At 50.7% G+C, this 27,527-nt stretch overlaps 9 protein-coding genes across 9 annotated transcripts; 2 read left to right on the top strand and 7 right to left on the bottom strand.

Annotated features, from left to right (window-relative positions):
- Window positions 1-443: 443 nt before the first annotated feature.
- VFPPC_00302 (hypothetical protein) lies at window positions 444-1,409 on the bottom strand (the record flags this gene model as incomplete). The annotated part of the gene is made up of 1 exon (XM_018280348.1): window positions 444-1,409. The coding sequence occupies one exon, from the start codon at window positions 1,407-1,409 to the stop codon at window positions 444-446; it is 966 nt and encodes a 321-aa protein (XP_018148375.1).
- Window positions 1,410-5,104: 3,695 nt separating this feature from the next.
- On the bottom strand, window positions 5,105-7,843 carry VFPPC_00299 (hypothetical protein; the record flags this gene model as incomplete). Its single annotated transcript, XM_018280346.1, has 5 exons — window positions 5,105-5,603; window positions 5,664-6,316; window positions 6,373-7,065; window positions 7,125-7,652; window positions 7,715-7,843. 5 exons carry the CDS (start codon window positions 7,841-7,843, stop codon window positions 5,105-5,107), a joined length of 2,502 nt encoding a protein of 833 aa, XP_018148373.1.
- A 440-nt stretch (window positions 7,844-8,283) lies between these two features.
- On the top strand, window positions 8,284-8,611 carry VFPPC_15098 (sporozoite p67 surface antigen domain-containing protein; the record flags this gene model as incomplete). Its single annotated transcript, XM_018292851.1, has 2 exons — window positions 8,284-8,322; window positions 8,381-8,611. The coding sequence occupies 2 exons, from the start codon at window positions 8,284-8,286 to the stop codon at window positions 8,609-8,611; spliced, it is 270 nt and encodes an 89-aa protein (XP_018148372.1).
- Window positions 8,612-9,653: 1,042 nt separating this feature from the next.
- VFPPC_00298 (hypothetical protein) lies at window positions 9,654-10,748 on the bottom strand (the record flags this gene model as incomplete). The annotated part of the gene is made up of 1 exon (XM_018280345.1): window positions 9,654-10,748. One exon carries the CDS (start codon window positions 10,746-10,748, stop codon window positions 9,654-9,656), a length of 1,095 nt encoding a protein of 364 aa, XP_018148371.1.
- Window positions 10,749-13,101: 2,353 nt separating this feature from the next.
- VFPPC_00297 (mRNA cleavage and polyadenylation specificity factor complex subunit) lies at window positions 13,102-15,534 on the bottom strand (the record flags this gene model as incomplete). The annotated part of the gene is made up of 5 exons (XM_018280344.1): window positions 13,102-13,232; window positions 13,299-14,716; window positions 14,770-14,897; window positions 14,956-15,121; window positions 15,200-15,534. The coding sequence occupies 5 exons, from the start codon at window positions 15,532-15,534 to the stop codon at window positions 13,102-13,104; spliced, it is 2,178 nt and encodes a 725-aa protein (XP_018148370.1).
- A 1,732-nt stretch (window positions 15,535-17,266) lies between these two features.
- Window positions 17,267-19,376, bottom strand: VFPPC_00296 (transcriptional regulatory protein DEP1; the record flags this gene model as incomplete). Its single annotated transcript, XM_022428167.1, has 5 exons — window positions 17,267-17,271; window positions 17,352-17,622; window positions 17,692-18,175; window positions 18,234-18,303; window positions 18,377-19,376. 5 exons carry the CDS (start codon window positions 19,374-19,376, stop codon window positions 17,267-17,269), a joined length of 1,830 nt encoding a protein of 609 aa, XP_022284661.1.
- A 959-nt stretch (window positions 19,377-20,335) lies between these two features.
- On the top strand, window positions 20,336-22,155 carry VFPPC_15097 (nucleolar protein 12; the record flags this gene model as incomplete). The annotated part of the gene is made up of 4 exons (XM_018292850.1): window positions 20,336-20,346; window positions 20,439-20,505; window positions 20,571-21,659; window positions 21,715-22,155. The coding sequence occupies 4 exons, from the start codon at window positions 20,336-20,338 to the stop codon at window positions 22,153-22,155; spliced, it is 1,608 nt and encodes a 535-aa protein (XP_018148368.1).
- A 522-nt stretch (window positions 22,156-22,677) lies between these two features.
- On the bottom strand, window positions 22,678-24,495 carry VFPPC_00295 (tubulin alpha-1 chain; the record flags this gene model as incomplete). The annotated part of the gene is made up of 5 exons (XM_018280342.1): window positions 22,678-23,153; window positions 23,232-23,735; window positions 23,867-24,177; window positions 24,271-24,329; window positions 24,484-24,495. The coding sequence occupies 5 exons, from the start codon at window positions 24,493-24,495 to the stop codon at window positions 22,678-22,680; spliced, it is 1,362 nt and encodes a 453-aa protein (XP_018148367.1).
- A 1,427-nt stretch (window positions 24,496-25,922) lies between these two features.
- On the bottom strand, window positions 25,923-27,046 carry VFPPC_00294 (hypothetical protein; the record flags this gene model as incomplete). Its single annotated transcript, XM_018280341.1, has 2 exons — window positions 25,923-26,580; window positions 26,643-27,046. The coding sequence occupies 2 exons, from the start codon at window positions 27,044-27,046 to the stop codon at window positions 25,923-25,925; spliced, it is 1,062 nt and encodes a 353-aa protein (XP_018148366.1).
- Between the last annotated feature and the right edge of the window lie 481 nt (window positions 27,047-27,527).

Below are 27,527 nucleotides of genomic sequence, written 5' to 3'. Positions count from 1 at the left end.
TCCAATGTCCATCAAATGATGTCCAGTCCAGTCTGGTGCTCTGGTGCTGGCCCGAGTCGAGTCCAGTCGAGTCTGTCGGTCCAGTCAGGGTCCCTTATTGATGTCCGCACAGGGGCGGACGGCTCAAATAAGTCAAGCTGATGCAGCCAGCTTTGCCAGCCTCTGGGCTACCAGACCAGACCAAGTTGAGATCAATTGATCTGTCAAGCCAGTCAATAATTGAAAGCGACTGGCCCCCGCCAAATGTGGATCGACGGCAATCAATCATGAGGCATCACTCGAATTAGACAAGTGATGCCTCTACCGCGATCAAGCACGCCCAGCCAGGGACGATGCCATGATGGCAATTTCCTACAGGTATGCCACCAGACGTCAAGATGTCAACCAGACTGATGGAGAGTCTCTCAACATCTCAGTCATTTAGTGTTGACCAAAATCTTCCTTCACATCAACTCGTAAGTTGCAGTATTCAGCCGTCTGATTATCCCACATATGGATCGTCTTCCGACATGCCTCAAGTATTCCTCCTGTCTCCAACCATGCCAATCTCGTCTCCGTCTCCGAAGCATAGAGTGGACCAAGACCAAGACCAAGGCCAAGACCAACCTCCATTTGAGTCTCACATGTCCATCACGCTCTCTGTGTCCGTCACTCACTTTACTTTCTTTAGTCACCATCTGCACATCGAAGCCAATCCCTCGACACCATCCCCCCATCTCAGCTCGAGAACCCAAGAACCCTTCCTGCGGCATGGCGCATCTCGACCACGACCACAACCACAACCACGACCGCGTCATGACTGCCCATGCCTCACCCATGCCCATTTGCCGAGCCTGCCTGCCCATCGTCATCCAACGGCTCTTGCGGCTCGTCCAATGACGTGAATCAAAGACCCTGCCCCAATATTTTGTCCTATCCATGAAAGCAATGTCAACTCTCACCCCACGGGCCGGCGTCCGATGCAGACGCCGTGTCAAGAAATTGGCAAAGGACGGCGCCATGGCATCCATCATCTTCAATCCAGCTCGGCATCTAGCCCATACAAGGGGCTCTAACAATCGACAGCAACATGATTCGTCCAGAATGTACTTTCCACTCTTTCGTCCGTCCAAGGTTGTAATTTCCCCCCAAGGCGCCGCCGATTCCATCAGCCCTGCTAGTCTACAGTCCATCTTCACCACAGGATTCGCCAGCAACTCCGACGCAAAGGCCCGAAAGAGCAAGCCGCCAGGGATCATAGCCCAAAACCAAAATTGTTCGGAGCGTCTCGTGATGCAGCAACTGCCTTTCAAAGTTGAGAACAGAAGTCCAGTTACACCGCCCCAAATAGTCGCACCTCCATCAACATGTTGTCCTCTCGGGTTGGTCGTTCTACAATTCGTCGACGATGCGAACACGAAAACGAACATGGAGGGCAGCCAACTCGGGGAGCTACTTAAGTGGTCTTTGCCAAATCGAGCGTGAATCAGCCAGTCCCGAATAGGACGTCAACCATCTACCTATGTTCTGTATAAAAACATTTAAAGAGGGAAACTCGCCCTGTTTGCTAGATGTGATGCATGATCCGACTCATTACCATGCGGCATGGCGCTGCCCTGGTTTTCATTTTCCGGATCGAATTAAAAGGCAATCGTCCCGTCGCCATCACCTTGAACCCGGCAAAACCCCATCCATGTGCATCATGACGCGCCAAGGAACAGCTGCATCCTTCCCGCCATCTATTGGCCGATTGGTGCAAGAAAATGGTGTGCAGCGGCTTGCAGCGTCGCACCAGCGGGCCGGAACTCCCTCGTCTGTTGGCGGCCATGGGCTGATCAACTTGGCTGGATTTGGTAGCTGAGTCCGTTGAGCTTGTGAAGTCATCACGAGCAACTTCACAAGCAACATGCTCGTGGCTTGGATATGACTGATGGCCGTGACGTTGGATTTAGGACAACTACTGAACCTTGGATGTGACATGGGCTTGTATGCCTGTTGGGGTGCTTGGGCAAAGTTCAACACGCATGAAACGGGCATTGTGGGCGGTAAACCCCATGCAGTAAGACTACTGGTGATGCTGGAAACGTACAGCAACCCAGTTGGTATAATTCTTCAGCAACCATTAATGTTGACCATCACATCCCACTCCATCGGCATATCCGACTTACAGTACCGTCTGGTGCCATACGTAAATAAACAGCGTGAGACGTTGCGGTACCTACCTAGAAGTCTGGTGTCTAAATACCTATGACGTCTTTAGAAGGTCAACAGACAAGTTACATGTCTTCTCGAAAATTGTTCTTTTTTTCAGGGATCCCACCATAAAGAACACATCTTACCATATCATTAAATCGTTCATCCAAAATATGCAAAGCTACCAAAATAGACTGATCAACAAGCATCCATCCTCTGGTAGAGCCGCCGCCACTCAAAGTACTCTACGTTTTCACTAGCCACGACATTTAAGACATATATGTTCCTTGAATCGCATAACCCGTAGCTTACATACATCTACAATGTTCGCACTACTCACTCTTCATTCCGATTCCATTGCCATGCGCTGCTCATCCTCAAAGAGTAGCCTGTCGACAGTAGCCACGGTTGTAAAGCTTATATCGTAAGTACCAGTCTTTTATTGGTTTAAATTCGACCGAGGTCACAACAGGATTCTTCGTACTCAAAAGAACTACACGTGCGCAAAATAGTAGTGCCTGATACACAAGTCACTGCCGAGTTTGACGAAGACATGTTCCGTCCTGCCAACTTCTCCCAAGAATATCAGACTCCACACCGACTCAAAATACACCATGGCATCGATTCAGTTCGCATCAACTACGGCCGTCAAGCACTATATGAATATCCAATCCGCCTGTTACTCATCTTTCATAACCATAGCCCCCAAACCAGACTTCACCGCCAAGGCCTCCACACCAAACCTCAAATTCAATGTCACCATCACCACTTCTCAACACCATCAACAACTTCACCATCCAACCTCACAAGCCCTTCAACTTCCTCAAACTTTAGACACCCCCCTCTCAACCCAGCCATTCCACTCTCCCACCAAAACACAAAGCCCCTCCACCGTCCCACAGGCACTCTCATACCCCAACCACCTCCTCGCATCCCCATCATCAACAACCTGCGTGACCGTCGAGTCCACAATCGCCGGCTGAAACAAACACACCGGATCCCGGAGCTCCCTCAACCCGAGTCCCTTCAGCGCAGGAACCCTCTCCAAAAGCACACAATACGCCTCCACCACATACGACAGCAGCAGCAGCACCACCGGCGGCGGATAGTCCACCCTCAACCCCGAAACACTCACCTCATCCAACACCGTGTACATGTCCTCAAAACGGATGGCCTCCCCGTCCGTCACCACAAACGGCCTCGCTCTAACCTTGTCTGCGTTATTCCCCAGAAGCTGCCTCTCGAGAAGGACATGCCCAGCCGACACGTTCCGCACGTGAACCCAATTCTGCACCCATGCCGCCGAAAACGTAGGCACACGACCAAGCCTCAGCATCCTCCCGATAATAAGGTCGTCCTTATCCCCGTAGACCCCGCTGCCAGGACGAATGCATCCCGTCCGAAAGGAATCCGAGTCCGCGCCGCATACTAACCTCTCCGCCTCAGCCTTACTCCGGGCATAGTTACTGGGGAACCCGGACGCCTGCCTGAGAGGCTTGAAGAAGTCCTCCTCCGTGAGGGCCTGTGCAAAATTGCGAGGCTGGCGCCACCACAGCGGGAAGAACCATCCCACAGGGGAGCCAGCAACATGAGCACTAGACGTGTAGATGAATACACTGGCGCCGGCTCTCCGCGCCGCAGAGAGGGAGTTTGCCGTCCCAACAACATTCACCCGCGAGCTGCGCGCGTAGAACACCTCGTGTCGTTCATACGGCCGAATCACGGCCGCCGTGTGAAAGACTGTAAGTGGCAGGGAAGCCACCGACGCTGGCCATGGCGTCTCAAAAGCCGCTGTAGTTGATGTCTCAGATGTAATGTCTGCTTGGACAAACGATACTTGGGAAGCTTTCCCATTTGCGAATTCTTCCCGGACCGGGGTCCGGATGTCTATCAGGCGGATTGCTGCCGCTGACGTTCCGTCATCCAGCAAATCCAGGGCCATCTGAGTGCCGACAAATCCTATGTTTGACAAAGTCAGCCAACGGGACTTCAAACGACACACAAAGGTATCCAACCAGAGCCGCCAACAATGATATATCTTCTATTCAGTCTTGGTGGGCGATTCTTCCGGAAATTTACGCCTTGAGACTTGACTTTTGCATTGATGCTGCGGATAGATTCCCGGGTTAACAGCTTGGCCATGTGTTTGAGTCCTTCGGGCGGAGTCCGCTTCATCGCCTGGTTCAAACGCATGACAAAGGCCACAGCGCCGAGCACGAGAAGTACTGCCCATGCCAGCAGCATCATGATTGCCATTCAAGTGTGAGAATAACAGCGTTACAGCAAGGAAGCAGCAAGACCGACTCTGGCTAATCTCCTACCCCATCTTGAGAGCAGAAGCACTAGATCGGCAACGCACTGGTCCGTCTCAGCCGTATATGTAAGCGACTGGGTTTGTGTCAAGGATCTCGCTTCGTAACCCCTCGAAATGCTGCCATTATTCCAATGTGTCGGAAGTAAAGTTGCCGGTGAAATATGCATACTACTGTCTGTGGTTGAAAGTATTTGGACATATTCAAGTATACACTAACACAGCTCAACACCCCCCAGCACACAACGCGATATTCGATACTTTGTTCTTGTTTAAATACTTTTGACCCCCCACTCTAGATATATGTAGTAGGGTACCTAATATGAGCAACAGCAATGTCGAAATGAGCTGTCAACCCCTTCGATTGGTGATAGTTCTCAAAGCCAATTCAGTTCCCCCACTTTAATAGCAATGCACCACCACCCACAAAACCTTTGGACCCCTTCATCATTTGACGTGAGCTATGATCCCTCTTTCCTGGTCCGACGCATCATAGGACCAGCCAACACACCCCAGCAAAAACCAACGCCCTACAATACGGCGGAATAATATCAATAATAAGTGTTCGACAATCAACTGACGTCCAATCACATCAGTCATCCCGGCGATTCAACTATCAATTTACCAAAACACCTCCCTTGGGCCGTTTCGTTTATGGTGCTCCACGACTGAGTCAACAAAATGTAGCTTAGCTTCTGATTGTTTGTTGTCGTTGTATTGTCCAATGCGGTCCAGATCAGGAATCATCTTTGCCGCCGGTTCGTACAGACTAAAGAAAAGGCCATGCGATTCGAGATCGTCAGCGCTCCAGGTTGACCGACTTCCCAAAGGAACAGAGCCATTTTCTCCTAAAACTCTCTCCATTTCCAATGAGGAAATGTGTGCTTCGTACCAGGACTGGGGATCAGCACGAGCTGGCAAGTCACGCCTGACCCATCTTCCGCGATTATTCTTGATACTTGCAGGTGATAATTTGTGTATCATGGTAATAGACAGCACACTATCTCTAATCGCAACGTTGAAATAGCGTGCCACATGTCGTACAGTCACTCCTTTGATTGAAAGCCCCAATTTAGTATCGGCAATGAGGTCAAGCATCTTGTTGCCATCTGGAGCGGTGCTACAGAAAGAGGTTAGCAATTTGGTGTCAATGGAGGACAAATTTGTGGTGACAACTTACAGAACATGAAGAGAAGTGGCAATAATCTTCCCAAAGGTTCTATGTATCAAGGAGGCATCCAAGTTCTCTGAACTATCTACACACACCTTGAAGTCCCACGCGTGCTGAGGGCAGTGCACAAAGACGGAGCCAATCTCAAGTTCTGGCCCACGACAGGTGTAGTTGAAGGTTTCAGCGTCTATTTCAACGAAGAATCTCTCGTCATCGAATTCGCACTCAACTTGATACACAACATCAAGTTCTGGCCCCTGCCACTTTGGAATGGGTGCTGAGGCACCGACGATTGCGTCGGCATCTGGCCCAATATTGGAAAGAATTGTCGAGTAGCGCAGATTGCCAGTCAATGTTGCTGCTTCTAAACCCTCAATGATGTCAGTCATTTTACGGTATGGGCCTCGCCCATCATCAACATCGGAGGCGCGAAGGTTTGTCACGTAAAAGCGGCCAAACTTAGTTTGAATTCCGACATGACCTGGAACATATTGAGCCATTGACACCAGGGACTTGATATGTGCTTCCCAAAGATGTTGTGTGCCTCCCTTTCTTTGCTGCTGGCTCATTGACGACATTATACCGTGTTGGAAACCTGGTGCTAGAACGTTGGTGTTTTGAGGGAGCAGGTTTGGCAAAGATTGGTTGTAAAGGTTCTCTTCCTGAGAGCAATGTCAGTTACGTCATGAAAATTTGAGAGATTTTAGGCTTCCATTACCATTGGGGTCGTTGTGGTCGTGATCTCACTGGTTGTGCGTGACGGCACGCCAGAGTCCGAAGGCAAGATGTCATCCAACAAGCTTGCCTGGGGTTCGTTTGACGCATCTTTTTCAAAAGGGCTAGTAGATTCGTCGAAGCAAATAAGGTCATCCGACTCTATAAAGTTGGAAATAGCCCGCGGGTTGGGTAGTCCGGGCAAAGGACTATGAGGTGTCTCTGGGTCTGGGGGGCTATGCTCATGAGCCATGTTTTCAGTAGGAGCTGTGCTCCCGCCTGACGACTTTGAATCGCTTTCGGAAGTGGACGCTGAGCTTTGAACTGCATTACCCTTGGCTTTTTCTTCACTTTTGAGGATAAGCCGCTCTGCTTCCTCCATCAAAGCTGCGATAGAGCTGGCTGTTTTATCCCTATACTGGTATCCTTCAAATGCGCTAAATTCTTTGACAGCGTCATTTCGAAGCTCACCCCTAGAAGGGTACTTTGTTGCATCGCACTTCCAGCTATTCTTCTTCATGCTGACCGTTTGAATTGTTACAGCAGTTTCAAGCCGTACAAACTCATCCGGGCTGCTGGGAAGGGGAGGATACGTCGTCCTGAAATGTCCAATTTGAGTTAGATATTTGTAGGTAAATCTCATGTCGCCTTGGTTCCCAACGTGTATCAGATGATATTTGTGATCAGAAATAGCGATCTAATAAGACATACGTTAGCCATTGACGCCTGCAATCACGGGGTGCCACATGTACTCACAGCGCACTGTAAGAGTGTATTCAGAACTTTGACCGCCCTGGTGATAATGTGCTGCCCCGCGCTACTGCCAAGGTAAATAGTTGTTTTCGCTATATTGTGCGACATATAGCAGTGTAGCAGTCTCTGTAGCGCTTGCATATCCGCAGGAAACCCAAGTTGATGCCATTCTGAGGGGAATGCAAGGAGTGAGTCAATCGTAAACCTTGGTTCGGTTACAAGGACCTTCCATTTGTGTTTGAAACTAAGGTCTTTCATATCTTGAGGATATTTAAACTCATCAAAACACAATTCGTATATCTCTGTTGATAACGAAAGAGCAGCCCAGGAAGTAAGAGGTGGAGCAGGAACGATATCCAAAAGAATGCCGGTCCCTAGGTCCTCCGGGAGCTGGTCAACAGCCCAGCTGTCGTCTACAATCTTCGATAGACAGTCCTTGACAAGAGCTGTAGCCTTAGCCTGCCACGGAACAGGTGTCAGAATCTTGAACCATGGCACCTCTGGTTCGTACAAGATGTCAAAGATGAGATGCTGTTACCAATTAGCCATTATTCAACCCCATCCTTACCAACACTCGAGTCATTTCAGCCTACCTCAGTATTGCGTTGCTTAATCCACTCCATGACCTGCTTGACGCCAATTGGTGTCAGGGGTGGGTTGGAGGCAATGTAGAATTCTACTGAGGGCGATAGGGCCACAGATGTGGCTGAATCCGATGACATTCTGCTGCTTGTACGGTCAACTGGGCTGTTGACGGAAAGATGAGACAGCAACTAATGACCACGGCTAGCACTATATCAGCAAACTGTCAAGCAACAGGTACGTGGGTGTCTTCTAAAGTAACAGTGTTTAAGAAACTAAAGTACGGACTCACCTGGAATCATCCAGCGTTCTCGCTAATGTGGCTCTCCTTCCTCTTGGTTACGCAAACAAATGTCTACAACTCCGCAGATAGAAGTTGCCCAACACCATTGGATGTGTGATGCAGCCGCTCGAGTTGGTATGGCGACCACAAAGATGCAACGAAATCAATCTACATCCTATAAGTCATCAAGGGCTCCTGCTGTGAATCACATAACTACTTACTTGCTTCGTCTAGCTGGTTCAGGACGAGTACTGCAGGTGTAGTTGTGGAAGAAGTCACCCAATACGAAACGACGTGATGAATCGACAACAAGATCTGCCTGACACATTCAGGATCGTCAGTAACAAACATTCACATCATCAAAAATACTCACATGTAAAGGTAACCGAGCCAGCCTCAACCTGGCTCACCTCCACAATACACGAGGGAGTGGGAGAAGATTGGAAGAGCGAAGACGAAGAGAGACGAAGACGACGAAGACGACGACAACGACGACAACGACGACAACGACGACAACGACGACGACGACGAAAAGGAAGAGGAAGAAGAAGAAGGAGAAGGAGAAGAAGACGGAAAAGACGAAAAGGGAAAAAAGAAGGTAAATCGATCTGCGTTTCAAACCTGAGGATGTAACCAACAGTCAGTATCAACCTCCCCTATGCAACACCAGAAAACTTACCTGGGAAATGAGAATCCAAGAGTTCGTCTTAAGGTCGATCTTCTGGTTTCTCTGCTGAAAGTGAAAAAAATGAAGAAGAAAAACAAAGTTGAGGGGAGAAGGGGAGAAAACCTGTCAAGAGTGTCAACACGTCCAGGTGGCAGGTGGCAGCCAGCTGCAACTGCCCGGCAAGCACCAACAATAACAACAACTCGTTTTCATCCTGCCATTCACCATTCACCCGTCACATGGACACTCTCCTCCGGTCACTACTCTCTACCTACCAAGGTAGGCCACAGAATGTTAACCAAACACACAATGTATTCATAGTCAACTAGAAGGGGTATCTGGATTGTTTCCCAAGGATAGTTTAGAAAAGCTGATAAAAAATAACTGGGGGCCTATATGATGCCCGTCCCATCTTGTGTTTGTTTAATCATCAATGTATCCTTTCTTCCGCTCGCTAGTCCTATTGCTTTCCATGCATCATCTTCCCTACTGTGCAGGGTGATGCGATGCTCGTGTCCTGAAAACTAAATGACACCAAAAAGACCAAGTCAGAAAAAATAAACTCCGCGACGTAGGATGCAAAAAATAAATATGCGCATCCATTTGTGAAAAAAAGGGGCCAGGGCAATAGGTGACCCTTATGAGTGAAGGACAGAAAAGAACAAAAAGTAAAAGCCGCCAAGCGCCTCATTATATTTCCCCCCCTCTTTATAGGTTTCACATAAGTGTAAACACTGGGGGGTGGTCATATCCTATTCCGTAGCGATCAACTTTTGTCGTTGATGTATTCGTCTATGCCGGTGGTGAATTAAATGCAATGAAAGGAGTTGTAAAAGTAGATGAGTGTCAGTCTAGGATTCGGATTTGTCGTTTCGTCTGGACCCGCCAGTGACGAGTGGCTTGACGATAAGAGCAAGGTAAAAGTTTGTGGCCGTGGTTGCTGGATTTGAGGCAGCATCCACGTTGAGTAGCTGTTGTCGAGGAGTAGAGTCACTGTCCCCTATTGCGCGTCCTTGACGTTTTGTTTGACGTTCAAAGCCCATTTCAGCTTGTGCAAGGCCTCTCTCGCCTCGTCCAGTTGCTTCTCTTGCTCTTCTTGTCTCCTGCTCGCATTGGTCTTGATATCTCGGAGGTCCTCTTCTTGAGTCCTCTTATACTCCTCGAATAGGCGAGCAATCTCTTCCTTTTCCCTCCTGAGTTCTTTGATATTGTTGTCTTGTTGCTCGCACAAGTCTCTTAGCGTTGAAATCTTTTCATCGTCGGATATGCGTTCGTCGACAATAGTCGTAATTTCCCCCTTCATCTTGGACATGGCGCGCTTCACCTCCTCGCCTTGATCCCGCCAGTGAGAGGAGATGGCGTTGTATCGACCCTCCATCAACTGCGCATAGCTAGTTGCCTCTTCGACCCGGACCTTGGATTCGTTTTTCACCTTGTCTAGCTCTTCTTTCCAACTTCTTTCGCTCTCCTGTGCTGCCTGTGTCTTCCTCTTCTCTAATTCCACCGTGCCCGTTAATGACTCTACTTGGCGTTCCTTTCGAGCCAGCAACGTCTTTGTAACATTCGCTTCTAGCAATCGGCCCTCATACTCATTCATCATTCGCTCCATCTTGTCCTCCAGCAATTTGGCCGACTGCTTGGCCTCCTCCGCACGCAGCCGCTCAATCTGAATATCTCGCTTTAGGGCGTCATTGTCGCTAACAAGCTTGTTGATGACTCGGCCCGTCTTTCCCAGCCCAGCTTTCCCAATCGTCGAGTCCCATTGTCCGTTTTCCCCTTCTTCCGATATTATTGATGAGTCGTGAGGAAGCGACGGCTCGATCGCCCGCACACCGTTGCCATGCCATCTTGACGGCGTCGTGTCGCTTCCGCTGTCCTGCCTTAATTTGGCCGTCGTTGGGGTCTTGTCTTGTTGGGCACCGGCGCCTGGCATGGTTGAGGTGGCGCTGGCTGTGGAATTGACGCTGCTGGAAAGGGTACTGCGTTTGCTGTCTGGACTAGATTCGGAGCCATCGAAGCTGGGAACGCTGCGAATGGTAGCTGACCTTGCAAGAGCGTGCTTTGCAGCGTTACTCGCCGGACGTGCCGTCGTCATACTGTTTATAGTACCAGTCGAGGCTGGCGTGAGGGTCTTTGTCGAGGAATCATCTAGCTCTGGTTCATGGGGCGCGGGTTTCTGAGCTGCAAGCGATCAATGGATGAATTAGCAAATTGTCGAAGACAATACAATCTTGTTGCAGAGGACAGCCGCTACAAGAAAGAGAAACCAAAACAAAAAGTGAAGTGGCACACAAAGCGCCTTCGTTCTTTGCAAGGCAAGGCAAGCTGAGGCTGAAGTGACATTGACCCAACCGAGACACTACTCTAAAGAAAGGCAGGGTTCGGGAGCGCGGATATGACAAGAGAAGGGGGAGCCAACCGTACCGTGCGCAGCGTCTCGATGAATAGCAAAGTCTCGTTTCTGTAGGCGATTCCGGGGCATCTCGCAAAACCAACGAGGGTAATTGCGTGGGTGAAATGGCCGTGTTTTCTGCCGGATCCCAGCCTGAGCGAGTGACGGGTCCGTGGGTCGTTGGACGTGGTGGTGGAGATTCTGTCACAGAGAAAAAGAGCGGACCAGACGGACTGACGAACTGACTAGCCCAGCGTGAGGTGATGGCAGTGTTATGAATGGCAGAGTGGATAGGCACTGACGTCGTCACAATCCAAATTAAAACGGACGAGCAAGATAGCAGTGTTCAAGATGAGACAGAGAGAGCAAAGAGTTCAAGCACAAAGTACCCCAGACTTCCGGAGCCTTGACCCTCCCGATCAATCAAGGCGAGATTGAAATGGCAATTGCGGGTGCAGAAATCATGCAAAAGATGGAATGATGCAGCAGGAAAAAGTGCGGTCGGTGCTGCAAGCCAAGGGGGTGCCAGTCGGCAAGAAACATTGAAGGGACTGAACAGAATATATCCTGTCAAAGAGCCCAACTCCTACTCCATGCTACATATCGAGCAGACGCTTCATGGAACACGGTAATAATAGGCGGTCAGGTCAACAACCACAGCCTCTGCAACTCAGCCCGCTCCCAGAAAAGAAAAGAAAAACCACCAACAGGTTACTCCGTACTCCATGTCAGACCCCTCCCGCATCCATCCATCTGTCACCCATCGCTCGTCCAACAGCAAGCATCCCCATGCCTACGCGCTCGACGGCACTCCTCGAACACAACAGGCAGTAAACAATTTTGCCCATGCTTGAACTTTCTTGTTCTGCATGTGGATCGACGTCAGGCCTCCTCCCATCGCGTCCGTCCACCTCCGCCTCCCCCGTCCCGCGTCCCCCATCCCATCCCATCCCATCAAGCCAAACAACAAAAAATATAGCCAGGGGCACCGCATGCATAATGCAGGACACCCAGTCCCTGGCCAAGTCGGGACATGAAGTCGCCACTAGCTTGCGGTGGGCTTTGGCTGTGGCGCAGACCAACTTCGGACCAATTTGAATTGATCAATGCTCGCTCCGTAGGAACTATGGCAGGGCAACCATGTCATTGCATGGCAAGTGAGTCCCCTTGAAGTTTCTGCTCTGTGACTATCGCAGGTACTTTGGTAGGTTATCTGTGTTTCCAACGCGTTTTGATAAAACATGCCCCCTGTTCTCCCATCTTCTTGATCCAATTTACATAGAAAGTCATTGATGGCCCATCATACCAACCTACCTACCTCGGGAGGCAGGCAGGAGGTCAACCGTTTCAAACAAAGTCATATAGACGCGTTGTCCTGCTCAAAAGACCATCTTGGTTACATGGTTGCGCAAACTCACGATACAGCTGCATCCTTATCCGGTGGCCGTCCCGTGTAAATATTTGTTCTACATGAAATCCTGCGGTCTCGCATGGCCGCACAGCGTTCCTCGCTGAAACAATACCTTTGTTTAAGACAGGTCACTCAAAAGCACAGAACATCAGGCCTTCTCTGTCCGAGCGGCACCCGCTTCCACTATCACTAAAACGATCGCATTGCTGCATCTTAAACATGCAGACTTGGCAGAGCCTCATCATCTCTCGCTTCAGGGCAGCAAAACATACTCTATTTGACTACAGTAACCGCCAATCATGGATGTATGTGTACACACAGTTCCCAAGACCTGGTCCTGGGACTACTACGCTGCTGCTTTTTGTATCTACCGCCTTCCCACCATTCTTCGCCCGCTTAAGCCAGGGTCGACAAACAGAGCCGTAGAATTTCAAGAACCCCCAAAATACTTGTGCCTCTTTCCCAAGTGAACGCCCATGAAATGCCTCATGTGGTAACTCAAAAAGTGTTTTTAATTTGCATGTGCAAGCCCCCTCCCCAAGGCCATCCCGATTAACCCTGTTCTGTTCGAGACGGGCTTAAGACCCTCAAATAGCTGGATAAAGAAATATGTATATGCGCGAAGAATGTCACTTAATCCTCATATTATGTTGCAATGGCCGTTCCTGACGATTCCAAACCGGAGTTGTCTCTGTTGGCATTGGCTTCGGCCGCCTCCACGAATCCAGGCCGGTACTTGGACAAGTACTTGCCCGCCATTGGTCTGGCATCCTCGACTAGTCGAATCATTAGCAAAAGGCTGAAGAAATGGCTGAAAGATGACAAAGGGGTCTGGAACTTACATTCCGTCCAAATATCCTGTACAGTGTCGAGGGCTAGTTCTTTCACAGGAGGTCGCATCATCGCCAGATACAGCAAACTCGTCAGGGCCAGTTGCGTGACGCTAGGGTCCCGACACATGTCCTTGACTCTAGAAAGCATTGCACGATTAAGCTCCGGTATTTCGCTTAGGAATCTTGTCAAGATCTTGTCTTGCGGGTGTAGGTACGGAAGAAACCCATTTATCAGTCGCAATGTATTCTTCTCGTAATTCTTTGGGTGATCGCCGCCCAATCGAGCTTGCATTTTGTCATTATACCACTCCTCACAGAGCCATGACACAGCGACATCGATATGTTTTCGAAAATCCTCCATGACGTAGTTATACAGGACTTCTCGAATATTGCTGCTTAGACACGGTTGTCGTAATGATTCGTCTTCCTCTCCTTTGACAGAAATTTCCTCCAATCCAGTGGAAGCTCGTGTTGCAAGTCGAGTCAATATGGTCATCCAGGCATCTTTGCTCCCTGAGCTGGCTGCCAATCGGATGAAACCGGCTTTGTTCTTCTTCGCGGCGGGTTCCTCCAGTGATTTCATCATGTCAACCACCTTTGCTACGGTTCCGCTTCCAGCGCTCAGCGCCAATTCTGGTGTAAGCTGGGGCGGTTGGGGTAAGCTGAATGATGTAAGGGACAGTCCGCCATCCAGAGCAGTCAGTTCCGAGGGTAGTGATGGCGATGCACCGTCCAGCTTGTTCAGAATTTGCTCGGTATCTTCCGCTTGATAGAAATCAGGTTCATAGTCGTCATCGTCGTCATCGACACCCAGCGGCGCAGTATTGGGGTTTAATTCCGGAGCGGGAGCATTAGCTAATGTAGTCAGCCTTGCCCGAACGCCGTCAACGGCCTTGGACAATAATTGAGGGTCTATTCGTGACAATGCAGTGACAGTAACCTTTGCTACCATGGCAGCCGGGACCTGTGACAAGTCAAACGACTTTAAACCATCGTGGCCTACGAGTGTAAATATATCGGCCAAGCTGTGTGGCCCAGGCCCAAGGGATGGGATTTGTGGGATATGTGACCCAGTTACTCGCTGTCGTTTGGCGTCATAGCCGTCATGTTGTTGAGCATCTAGTGGTCGCTTTCTGCCAGAGTCGTCCAAGACTTCCATCACCATGCGCATGGTACGTTCAATGTGTTGGTGTATCCTCGGTACAATGGGATTATGAGGATCCCGCTTGGTGAGATGCAAAAGTAATAATCTCGCAGTCTTCTCCATGGACTTTATCATGACTTTACTCCTCGGTGTCAATGGAGAGTTTGCTAATTGTAGGGGGTTGAAGCTAAGAAGGGCGTTGATAATTCGGCTGGAAGTCGCAGGTCTGGTTCGTACAAGGATTGACAGACAGTTGAGTGTAGCGTCAACAACGAGAGCGTCACTATCTTGAAATTAGCTCCATCAACGAGAGAGAGGGAATACCACTAGACGTACGTGCTCTCCTGTAAAACGCCAAGCATACGATCAAGAAGTCCGGAAGCTTCAGCCTCGAGATTTCTAGGATCGAGCGACTGATGATTAGGGGGAACCTTGTCTAGTGAGACATCAAGAGTTCCAGCATGCTGTAATCAGGGTAAGTTTCACGAAAATGAAGCTCAAGTAGAGTTGTATAATACGCACTCGATATTCAGCACCCGTTGAGACGGTCTGCGCAAGAACGACTCTTTGGGCGAACTTTATACAGCTGATTCGCACCGAAGGGACTGCGTTTTCCCATAGTCGCAGTATTCTCTGTTTAATGCTCAACATCTTGTCCCATGTGACCGTATCGTATCCGTTATTTATTCTGTAAAATTTCATCGATTAGCTCGCACTCCTGTTGCCACATTCACCCCTCAAAGGACAAGCGCGTCTTCCAACTTACATCCACCGCAATGCAAGCGGGTAAATACTGGCTGCTGTCTGAATAACACTCCGCAAAACCTGAGGGTCCTCCCTCTCATTCTCCAGAAGCGACTCCACGGTCGCCAGCACGTACAACTGCATCGTCTCCTTCTCCCCATTTGGCAGCGCAGGCGTTGAAAACGCCTCTGCCAAAAACTCGGCCCCCCATCGTCGAAGCTCGATGTGCGCATTGGGACCAATGATCGGAAGAAGACCTCTCACAACACTCGGATAATACTTAACATCGCCAAGCACCAGCTTTCGCGCATCATTGAGCTGTCGGATCTGCTCCGGGACGGACAGATTGGAGCTCATTGCAGCGACGTTTGTCGCGGCCGCAGCCTAAGGTAGTTGCTTCGTGTTCCTATTCGACAATGGAAATCGATATCAAGGATCGCATCAATTAAACGGTCTGTCTGCTTGTCACGTTGTACGACGAAAATGAAATTGCAAGGGCATGAGGTCGAGAGTGCTCTTGAATCGGATGATGCCGCTTCGTGGTCGCGCGACAAAGCCTCTGGATGCCAGGTTTAGCGGTCATCCATCCCCCATGCTCTGGACCTTAATCGTGAGCGCCAGGGCCGCGAGGAAGGATCGAGGCGAAAGACGGACCGTCTCAACACAGCCGTAGTAACGAGCCGCAGCGAAGCCGGTGGACGAGAATTGTGTCGTGCGTTTGTCTGGGTATAAGTGTCTAGAGCTGGAAGCGTGGTCAAGGTTTTGGGAACCAGATGAGACGTGGATTGAAGACCCACTGCTGGCATGGAGCCCAGCTTTGGCTGAGGTCGGCCGTGCCTGACCACTTGCTCAAGTGAGCACCAGCCAGCTCAACCTCCCTGTATTCTATACGTCAGTCTGCATTTAGCCGATAATAAGCCGAGCCGGGTCACTCAACTTCGAATATCCATCATGCCATTCACAACAGGAAACTTGCTTGGCAGGATTCATTGTGTATCGTAGCAACAAGTTGCTTTCGTGGGCTTTTGTTCTACATTTAAGCAAAGCTAATCCAAATCTTCCTCCAAAAATTGGCTGCATATCAACATGGCTGGGTTCGCGATCCCCCAAAAGAAATTTCCATGCACCCTTGGAATAGCTGCTAATTGATCATCTCGAACAGCGGACACTCAACCTACTACGATCGCCGGTATCGACAAGGTCCAGCGCTTATCCGCGCACGCCGACCGTACTTATTTAAGAATGCATTCACCGGCCTAGGTCTTCTTACAGTGGTAGGAGGCATATGTAAGGATCAACTCTATGCGGCGGCAGTTGAGCATCAACCATCTAACTCACCGGAACAGATTGGTACACATTAAGAGCTGTCGGTCAAGACGATTTCGATGATGTCAAAGTTCCCGATACGCCACACAAGCCTTTGCCTGCAAAATGAGGAACCAAGCCTCCGCGCACAAGTTTGTGTGAGGTTTTTCCATTGTACAAACAAAGGCAGATGACATTCTCAGCTACGCGAAACCTGACACAGTTCATCACCGGCTACATCACGAGAATCCAGGGGGGGAGAATAGGTCATTTGTGAAGGAAATCGAAAACTGTCATATGCTGCAGTTTGCCTGCCACGAACGCCTCCCGTAAGAGCTGGCCACCTATATGTATAGATAGCGACATACACCACCACCATCTTTTTGTACCATGTATGAATAAACGGACATAACTATGCTACCCGCCTTTTGTACAGCTATTCAAGCGTTCCCGAGCGTTCCCGACCGCTGATTCCAGTTCATCATAATCCGCTCGCGTAAAATAATGTAAAAACACAGCGCGCCACCCATGCAAAACTGTTTTCGACCCAAGTCGACCCAAGTTTCTTGTGCAGAGAATAAAACAATATGCATATATACCAAACCAAAGCCAACATATTCTTCTGGGTATCACAGTATCCGTTTGAAATCAGTTTGCCAGCAACAGTCCAAGTGAAATGCAAAAACAGCCCACCACACCTAAACCTTGTGGGAATTATCAGCTAAGCGCTTATACAGCTGCAGCTTTTGAGCCTCGGCTGATATTTGGTATGCTTCCCACCCGTTTAATCTGGTGCGCCGCAGGGCTCAATATGGACCTTGATAACTCTGGTGATTCGGACATTCGATGTGGCACCGCTGGTGACTTACGTATCGGCGTCTGGCTATCAATTGTAGTTTTCGTATTCGAAGGCGCAACTGTTGCGTGAGGGGCTAGTTGATTTGGTCGACCTGTTGACCCGCTGGCAGCTTGTACATTATCTGCTACCGGTTGTGGATGCGTTTTGTGCGAGGAGTGGTTCGGGTTCGCCCATGGTGTGTCCTTGATGAACTGTTCTCCCACCGGACCTAGCCGAAATGTTTGGTTCGGGTAGTCGTCCCGTAGCGGCGCCATGTTTTTCTGCCGGTTTCGTCGGACTTGCTACAATTGCAAGGAGAAGTCAGGAGGGAGGCTTCATATGACTGCAGGTGAGGATCAAGTGGCACATACCTCGATAGCACCAAAATCAGCTTCAGCTTCCGCCGTCGAGGCTCCTTTCAGTTCGGGACCTGCAGGGAAGCCTTCATATTTTGCAAGCCCAGCGAGAGTTGAGACCTCTGTGTTGTACGCAATAGCATTTCGTACTCGTTGCACTTGGTCCTTGGGGAAGAGCAGTCCGTAGTCAGGGAGACTATGTGCCGTTCTCCTCGCTGTCTGGATCTCGTACCATTGGCGGTTGAGCGACTCCAATGCTGCTTCACGTTTTTCACGAACTGCCTGAAAGAATTGACTCCAAACTTGGGCTCGTATTGCCACAGCGCGTCGTTCGTGTGCCTCAACTCGAAAGACAAGTTCATGATTGATCTCTCGTACCTTCTTGTCATATCGGTCATCTAAGCACTGCTTCATATTAAGGTACTCCGGGTGAGTCGGAACCGCTGCCAGCAATGATTGCTCCTCCTCTTCAAGCCGTTGCAGTCGGTCTTTGTATAGTCTAGGATGGTGTACAGTTAGTTGCTGTGGAAATTTTTGGAACAGTGAGGAAGACAAACCTGTCTCTAAATAGACCAAACATTTCTTCGATGTGAGTCCAGTCCTTGAAAGCAGCGTTCTTTTTCTCGGCTGTAACAAATAATGGTTAGCAAAGATAATTTTGTCGTCATTTCATGTGGACCGACGGGCTATATTCGCATACCCTCTTCAATGCTCTTGGCTGCTGCGTCAGCTTCGTCCGCCTCGCCTTCAATGTCTTCATTCCGTTGCTCTGCATCTTCCTCTTCCTCCGCAGTGTCTATTTGTTCGCCATTGTTGTCGGGTCCAGGTGTTTCGCTGGGGGAATTGTCACCAGATCCAGCCTTTCTCTTCAACACGTTCCGGGTGATCTTCTTAGAGGCTCGAGCTTCCTTACCCGGTCGCTCACCGTCAGTTGCCACCTCTTGGTTGACCGCAGAAGCGTCGTCTTCTTCCCCAGCAGACTGATCCCCGCTTCGGAGAATGGCTGGCGTTGTGTCGTCGTCCATTGGGGTTTCGGCGTCCGCACCGGTGTCGGCTGCCCCGACAGAAGTAATCCGCTTTCGGAGAGGCTGATCTGATTCGGACTGATCCGCCATTGGGGATCGCTTTCTTTTTCTTTCTTGGGAGTCTTGTTTCCCTTCTCCATCGACGCTAGTGTCCTTGCTAGCAGCGGGTTTGGTAGGAGAATCGTCGCCGGAGGCTACTGAAGCATCATCACCTGACAAAGATTCGTCATCGCGGTTGTTGTCATCGCCGCCAATCAACCTCGAGGCGCTTCGTAGTTTGCTAGGAGTATGTTCGAAAACCTGACCTTGGTTGTATTGATCAACTACGACGTCTCGCTGTCGTTGGTTTCGCGGTGTGTCGTAGAGCCTCTCTGTCTCGGCCTCGGTATCATTGGCCTCCGAATTGTCGTCAGAACCGGCGTCGGATAGAGCGCTGTCGGTGTCGGAGTCGGAGCCGTCACTCTTGTTGTCCTCGTCGGGCTGGTCCTCCCCACTAGCACTGGAATTGTCGGCGTCGTTCACCCGGCCGTCAATCTGCATGTGCTCGATATCGTCGTCGTTGGCATCACCGTCTTCAACCTCGCTAAGAGGGCTGGAGACATTGCTGTCCTCAATATCAGCTTCACCGGCCCCCGGAGGCGACAGTGTGCCGCGCACAGCGGCAGTGGCCACCATGGCTGCTAGGGCTCCAAGGTGGACGCTCGATCGCGTTGGAGGCTTGTCTGTGAGAAGCTCTCAATGCAGTAGACCAAAACCACTGTCTCTGCTCCGGTGACAGAAGGAATCTCTGCTAGTGCAAGCAATGGCGAGGTGGGTGGGAAGCTTTGCAGGGCGGCAGCACGGTGGTCCAGGAAGGAGCAGAAGAGCTGGGAGGGAAAAAAGAAGCCGGCGGGCAGGTTTCGTCCAACGGCGGTAGGATCTGCAGCTGGCAAGGCGAGGTTGGCGTCGGTCCAGAAGTAGAATTGGCAAAAACGTCGCAAACACTTCAGGGAAGGAAACAATCAAAGAGAAGAGCTGTCGAGTTATTGAGGGGGTGGTGTGTTGGTGGTGGTAACGGAGGAGCAAGAGGAAGAGTGAGAGGGAGGGCGGCTTTCGCGCAGAATCGGCGACTGTGACAGTTCGATCCGGTCTTTGGGGCAGTCACAGCAGTCACAGCGGTGGAGTCTGGTGGTAAAGCCAGCGGAATGTTTGGTCTGCGCTGGTGGGCATCAGCACACAGCAGCGTGGGTGTACATCGCTTGGCCGCACTTCACAGGTAGCACCTGAGGTGCCAGCCCACCAGAACCGAGAGCGGGCAGGCAAATGACGGCCCATCGAGCGGTGAGCTATGGCAGAACCGAGGTCATGGGGACCTTGCGCAGCCAGCCGCGGACGTGAAGCCAATGACGCATTCTTCCGGTCGCGAGGCTCTGATGTTACTAGGCCAAGTTGGTGTTGGCGCTCTGGCCCGGCCCCATCTGCGACTTGCCTGTGTTGCCAAACTGCGCTTGCTCCTGCCTCCACTGGCCAAAAAAATATTTGGGGAATCGTATTTTTTTTCGTGGCGGTAGAAATCGCCCAGTGAAGAACACTACAAGGCGGACCAGCCCAAAAATTTCATAATCATTCTGCAACGCGGCCATTGCTTTCTGAAGATGGCGAAAAAGTATGTTGAAGCTGCAATGGTTTCATTTCCTGCCTTCTTGTGCAACATTTCACATAGTCGTCAATAATTGCATCACTAACAGCCTATCTCAGAACTTCAGTGTTGCAGGTCTCATCCAAGGCAATTGACCCCACTCTCAACGCTCTTTTTGCCAGCAGTGTACGTTCACGAATTAGACTGGGAATTTATCAATAAATATGTGAATTGAAGCTAATGCCTTGCAGTCTGGTCCTGTACAGGCACCTTCGACATCCCGGTATTCTGCCTTGCTGGAGAAGAAGCCCCGCGATGCGCCAACGACAATCGACAAGTCTGAGGCCAAGGACGACGACGAGCCAGAAGGTGACGATGAGCAGCTTTCAGAAATTAGCGAGGAGCTAGATTACGATAAAGACGATGAGGAAGAGTCTTCGAACAACGAGAGCAGCGGCTCAGATGAGGACGCCGACGAGGAGAAGCAGGCTGATGTATCCATGGCTGATGCTGAAGAACAAGAACTCGAAGCTGGTGAGGATGAAGATGATAATCAACCCAGGCGCGAGAGAAAACGAAAGAGAAAAGATGACAACGAAGATTTGGAAGCGAAGTACATGGCTGGTTTAACCAAAGATGAGGAGGAGGAACCGTCTGGCAAGCGGCAAAAGGCTGAGGACAAGGACAAGGCAGATGAGAACGATGCTGTCCCGGTTCACGAAAGCTTGGCACAAGAATCCAAAGATTCGGATCTCGAAAAGGCCTCGCGAACAGTCTTCCTCGCCAACGTCTCTACAGAAGCCATCTCCTCCAAAGCCGCTAGGAAGACGCTCATCACCCATCTTTCCACTGCTCTAGACCCTCACGACATGCCTATCCAAAAATTCGAATCCATCCGTTTTAGATCCGTCGCCTTCTCTACGGGTTCCATGCCCAAAAGAGCCGCCTTCATCACAAAGTCACTCATGGGCGCTACCACCAAGTCTGCCAACGCATATGCTGTCTTCTCGACCGCGGCGGCAGCCCGAGCAGTCATATCCAAGCTTAACGGCACCGAGGTTCTGGGTCGACATCTCCGTGTAGACAGCGTCGCGCACCCCAGCCCTACGGATCATCGCCGCTGCGTGTTCGTCGGCAACCTAGGCTTTGTCGACGACGAAACCGTCGTCAACACCAACGAAGACGGCGAAACGGTCGAAAAGAAGCGCACCAAGGTCCCGTCTGATATCGAAGAAGGTCTATGGCGAACATTCAGCAAGACTGGTAAAGTCGAAAATGTCCGTGTCGTCCGCGACCCCAAGACCAGAGTCGGCAAAGGCTTCGCCTATGTCCAATTCTACGTAAGTTCCATACAATTGCCCAAACCCGCCACCACCCATCTAACCACCATTCCAGGACGCCAACGACGTCGAAGCCGCTCTCCTCCACGACGGCAAGAAATTCCCACCCATGCTCCCCCGCAAGCTCCGCGTAACACGAGCCAAGGACCCTCGCAAGACGACCAATGCCCAAGAACGCGCGCAAGCAAAGGCGAATGCCGCCGACACCAAGGCCCGCAACACAAAATACACCCCGAAATTGACACCCGAGCAACAAGCCGCCGCCGGCAGAGCAAACAGACTCCTCGGTCGCGCTGGAGGGTTCATCCACCGCAAGAAATCTGGCGGCGAAGGTATCAACGGCACAGGCAACCAAAAGCTTGTGTTTGAGGGTAATCGTGCCTCGTCCAAAGACGGCAGACCCAAGGACTTGAAGTTTGGCAAGAAGAAGGGTAAAGGGAAGCCCAAGAATAGAGGGACACGGAGAGCAGCAGAATGGAGGAAGAAGACTTCATAGGAAGCTACTTGATGTACATTATTGGCGTTTGTGTATATTGAGCATAGTTGGTTTCTAAAAGCAGGATATCATAATCATTTTTTCAACATCCCTGTTTCTCAACAAGACACAAGTCAAGACGTGTCATTCAAGTACATGTGACGGATGAGCTACGGACAATTTCTCAAAGCAGTACAAAAATAACACTCGCAAAATGAGCCACTCAAAGGGATATCTCAACATCAATTTCGCCTGCCTGTCAAACAAACGTGGCGCAAACTGCCTATCTATTAGGTATGGCTTCCAATTAATAAAGGAAAAGGGCTTTTTCTCATATTCCCAAAGGATCCCGAACTCGTTCCCACAATACCCCGTTACGTTCGCCAGCCTCAACATGAGTGACACTAAAGCCGGTAGGGTCGAAATCTCCGTTCAACAAATGCATACTAGGAGTTTTGTACTGCGTGATGGCAGAAGGTCAATCAAACGTCGAGAATTCAGCTCCATAACTGGGGTAGCATTGTAGTGATTGTCGACATTCCCTTAGTACTCGAGCTCCTCCTCGGCCTCGATACCATCGGCAGCAACCTCCTCGTAATCCTTCTCGAGGGCAGCAAGATCCTCTCGGGCTTCGGTGAATTCACCTTCCTCCATACCCTCACCGACGTACCAGTGGACGAAGGCACGCTTGCTGTGCATGAGGTCGAACTTGTGGTCAAGTCGGGACCAGGCCTCAGCGATGGCGGTGGTGTTGGAAAGCATGGAGACGGATCGCTCGACGGATGCGAGGGCGCCGTCTTCGGCAGGAGCGGGGACAGCCATGGGCTTTTGGTAGTTGATTCCGAGCTTGAAACCGGTAGGGCACCATTCGACCAGGTTGAACGAGGCCTTGGCCTTAACCTGGGCAATGGCGGCGGTGCAGTCGCGGGGAACAACGTCACCGCGGTACAGGAGAGCCACAGCCATGTACTTGCCATTGCGAGGGTCGCAAACAACCATCTGGTTGTTCGGCTCGAAGCCTGTGTTTCAGCCATGTTAGTATGGATTGAGGAATCGAATGTCCCGTGCCATGGGGTTCTATAAGGGTAGGTACATACACTGGAAGGTGAGGTCGGCAACCTTGAAGCTCTCATGCTTGCTCTTGGAGGCAGAAACAACGGGTGCGTAGCTGATCAAGGGATAGTGGATACGCGGGTAAGGAACCAAGTTGGTCTGGAACTCATTGAGATCGACATTGAGAGCACCGTCGAAACGCAAAGACGAGGTGATTGAGCTCACAACTTGGGCGATGAGACGGTTGAGGTGCTCGTGAGAGGGGCGGGTGATGTCGAGGTTGCGGCGGCAGATGTCGTAGACAGCTTCGTTATCGACGAGGAAGGTGCAGTCAGAATTCTCAATGGTGCTGTGAGTGGACAAGACAGCATTGTAAGGCTCAACAACTGAAGTGTTGGTACGAGGCGACGGGTAAACGGCAAACTCGAGCTTGGTCTTCTTGCCATACTCAGTAGCCAGACGCTCCAGCATAAGAGCTCCGAAACCTGAACCAGTACCGCCACCAAAGGAGTGGAAGATCAGGAAACCCTGAAGAGAGTTGCAGTTGTCTATGCATAGAGTAATCAGAATTCAAACTTCATATCGCAAAATCACCAACAGGTGTAGAGCATCTATATCTCTCTCCTTGCTGACATTGATGCCAGTAGAGTGTCGGTCTGGGCTAGTCTTGTCTACTCACCAGTGACGCGGCGAACGCGCTCCATGACATTGTCAACCATTTCCTTTCCAATGGTGTAGTGACCACGAGCATAATTGTTGGCAGCATCCTCCTTTCCGCTGATCAACAGTTCGGGGTGGAAGAGCTGGCGGTAGGCACCAGTTCGGATCTCGTCAATAGGAGAGGGGTCGAGATCCATAAAGATGGATCGAGGAACATGCTTGCCATTGCTGGTTTCGGTGAAGAAGGTCTCGAAAGAACCTGGGTCGCCAACATCCTTCGCGTTGGGATCGGGGCGGCCATCAGGGCCAAGGCCGTGCTCGAGAAGGTAGCTATATCGACAATGGTTAGAGACATTGTTTTACCAACACAGCAAATGGGAATGTATAAATAGCACGGGCAGCGTTGGACAAAGCTTGACTTACAGCTCCCAAGCAGAGTTGCCCAGCTGGACACCAGCCTGGCCCAGGTGAAGGTGAAGAATCTATGGCGACGTCAATTAGCAAAAGCTGCAGCTTCCTCGAACACCACACAGCAAAGGGCATCGAGATCAGGGGGAAGAGTTGTGGTGGAGCAAAACCACAGTGTGTGTATATAACAGCAGCATGGTGGCTCGAGGCAAAATACCAAATTCTTACCTCGCCCTTCATTTTTTTGTCTTTTCGTATATACAGTCGTGGAACCGGTCGACGGTGAAGCTACCTCGAGATGCTTGGAGACGGGACGGGTCGGACAAACTACGCGCACAGCGCTGTGGCAGGAGGAAGGACTGGAGGAGGTGACGATGATTTCCCACTTCAGTGGGCTGCACTCGGTTTGGCACCAGACATTTGATCTCTGTGTGGACATTTGGCGGGGTCGTCCAACAACTTTTAGCACACGGCGCCACAGGGGAGCTGGTGGAGAGACAAGCACGGAACGTGAACGGTACCTGGTACCTGCGGTCCACGCTGAGCTTGCAGCGGTCTGCAAGGTCACCTCGACCCCTCACCGCTAATTGGCAACCAGCCAAAGTCTTGCAGCATTCAGGGGTTGTGGCTTTAACTGGAGCCTGGCAATTGCAATGGCCTGGCGGACGGTTCTTCAGCCCCTGTTAATCGGCCGCTGGAAGTTGACATTGGTGCACAAGTGCTAATCAATGTCTGTGAAGGCACAAGTGTTGTGTCTGGTGCAGACAATGGCATTTGAAGTCTGGTGACAGCCACAACCAATGATGGTCCTACAAATCTCAAGGTGCTCGAATTCCCTCAATGCCGACCGGCCCAATCAAAAGATCAGACCACAGATACGGAGCACTCCAGATCTGCCTATCTAGATGTCAGATATATTGCCACAGCCCATCAAATGGCAACACACCAGCCCAGCACTAACAGAACAGTCTAGTAACCTAAAATTCATGTCCAGCACCCCAAAGACCTGACACGTAAAGTCTACAGAGCTGCTATAAGTGTTGATACGCAGGTTCCGGCTTATTCGTGATTGTCCTTCACTCACAGATTGCTGGGCAAATTCCCTCTATTTCCCGGCCTCATCAACCCCACAGTTGTATATCACCATTAGCCTGGACACTGTCGTCGGTAATTCTAAACGTCACATCTCACCGAGTTATCGTTTACAAATGTCGATGACTTCTAGTGCCAATACTCTTTTCTCTTGACCTGACCCCCTCCATCCTTCTCGTAGACGCGAATGACCGCGCATAGTCAGCCACATTTAGCTGAAACTCAAAACCGTGTTGCGGCTGTAATAATTCCCCCACTGCCGTCATCATCATGCGTTACAGTTCAACCGCGTTCTTCCACCGCTCACACGCTTCAGGTAGATGTTCTTGGCAAAGTTAAAATTCATGCCGATACTTTGCATCGTGCCAACGGACCGGTCAAGTCTAATCATGTATGACATTTCGATACCTCCTGGGTAGGTACTTGTCTGATGCTACGTAATATGCCCCGAATACAATGCAAATTTCCATCATAAGCCAATACGCCAAACGCTGGATAAAAAGGTATCATAAAACAACAATAGTCAAGTTTCGTTTCCCAATGCCCGTTCATTTCAGTTCATCTGCCATGGTACCTCAGTGTTGATGCATCCCTGTCGTGTCTCGCGGTGTTTCCTGCATTTGCAGCTCCTCAATGCGTTGCTGTATAACCGCCTTCTGTTCGGTGAGCGCCATGATCTCGCCGTCTCGCCGTCTGCCGCCGTCGCCGTCACGACCTCCCGAAATCCTCGTTGTGCGGCCCGGGTCATACGCAGGTGGTGGCTCACGTTGTTCGTAGGTCATCGGTGTGTTAGAGTTGGTGGAAGTCATGCTCAGGGCCCCAGAGTATGGACCATCGCCGGCCGATGGCCCACGTTGGTGCATGCTTTTCAAGTCCCGCATTAGACGGTCTTTCGTCAAACCTTCCCGAGAGCGACGCCTCCTCGCAAGTAGGAAATAGATCAGACCAAGGCAGAGCAGTATGAACACGCAAACGCCAACTGCGATACCGATGCGAGCGCTCATAGACAAGGGTTGAGATTGACCCTTTCCCTTTGTGCCGATTCCCAGCTGCTTCTTGTCCTCCTCTTCAAATAGAACCCGGATGGTGCTGACTGCCAGCATAGCACTGTACAAGGTCGTCGTTGAGCGGGTAAGAACATCATAGGTCCCCGCTGTGTTGTTGTAGGTGATGGGGACAGCAAGCGCTGTAGCTACCGAGCGTCGGCAGTCTGATCCATGAAGAGAATATCCGCTGTGGCGATGTGAGTGCGACATTCAACGAGGGCAGTCTATTGTTTGGGGAGCGAAACTTACTAGGAGCAACAAATAGCTGTTGTCCGCTCCGTGCCTGATAATCCATCCGTACCTGATTGAAGTGAAGCTGTCGTCCACCCAACTGGACAGGTTCCGGGACTAAATATGCCGGTACGGCCATATGAAAACATGCCGTTAGGATAACATGATAAAGTGTTGGCTCCAGGCATAGGCTCCAGGTCCAAAAATGCGACAGCGCCTGGTGACGCCGACTCCTTCGGATGGTCGACTACATATGTCCAAGTGCAGCTCTGCGGGCTTCCCCAAGGTGTTGTCAACGGTGGAAAGGATGTGGTTGTTGAGGCGGAACTCGCACGGGTCAGAAGTAAGGAACTCGTCGATACAATTGGTGTAGCTGTTGGTTGGGTTGATGAAGGGCCAGGTCCTGGTTGGGGAGACGCCATTCTGTTGTGATGGACACCAACAGTGTAGCCGTCTCGAAGTCGTGCGATACGTGACTATTTCTTAAAGAGAAGTGCCAGCTCGCTCTCTAACAATAGACTGACTTGTTCCGTACGTCAATAGTCTTGTTGTTCGACAGCCGAGAATCCTTTCCGGCACACGCTGCTGCACATGGCCCGAACCACTAGAAGTCAAATCGATCTGGAGCGATGTAGCTGGGCTACGAGGACTTTGTAGTGTTACTGATGATCTATCCAATGCTCCCTATCCGACAGAAACCGAATGCAATTCCAGACTAGACAGGTGAGGGTCTGCTTGGGCCAACGAACGTGCGCTGGTCGGGATCGTGAGGCAGGTGAAACAGGCACAATAGCAAGCGGTTTCGATAGGGCGGCAGAGCAAGGGACGGTGATTTTGAGATGATATAGTCTTCGATAAGGAAGGAAGGCGTCTGGCAATATAAGAATGAGCACGACCGGCACC

Source organism: Pochonia chlamydosporia, chromosome 1 (assembly GCF_001653235.2).
Source record: "Pochonia chlamydosporia 170 chromosome 1, whole genome shotgun sequence".
Taxonomy (NCBI): Eukaryota; Fungi; Ascomycota; class Sordariomycetes; order Hypocreales; family Clavicipitaceae; genus Pochonia; species Pochonia chlamydosporia.
The sequence above is the reverse complement of the archived record's forward strand: the minus strand, read 5'-3'. Positions and strand labels throughout refer to the sequence as shown.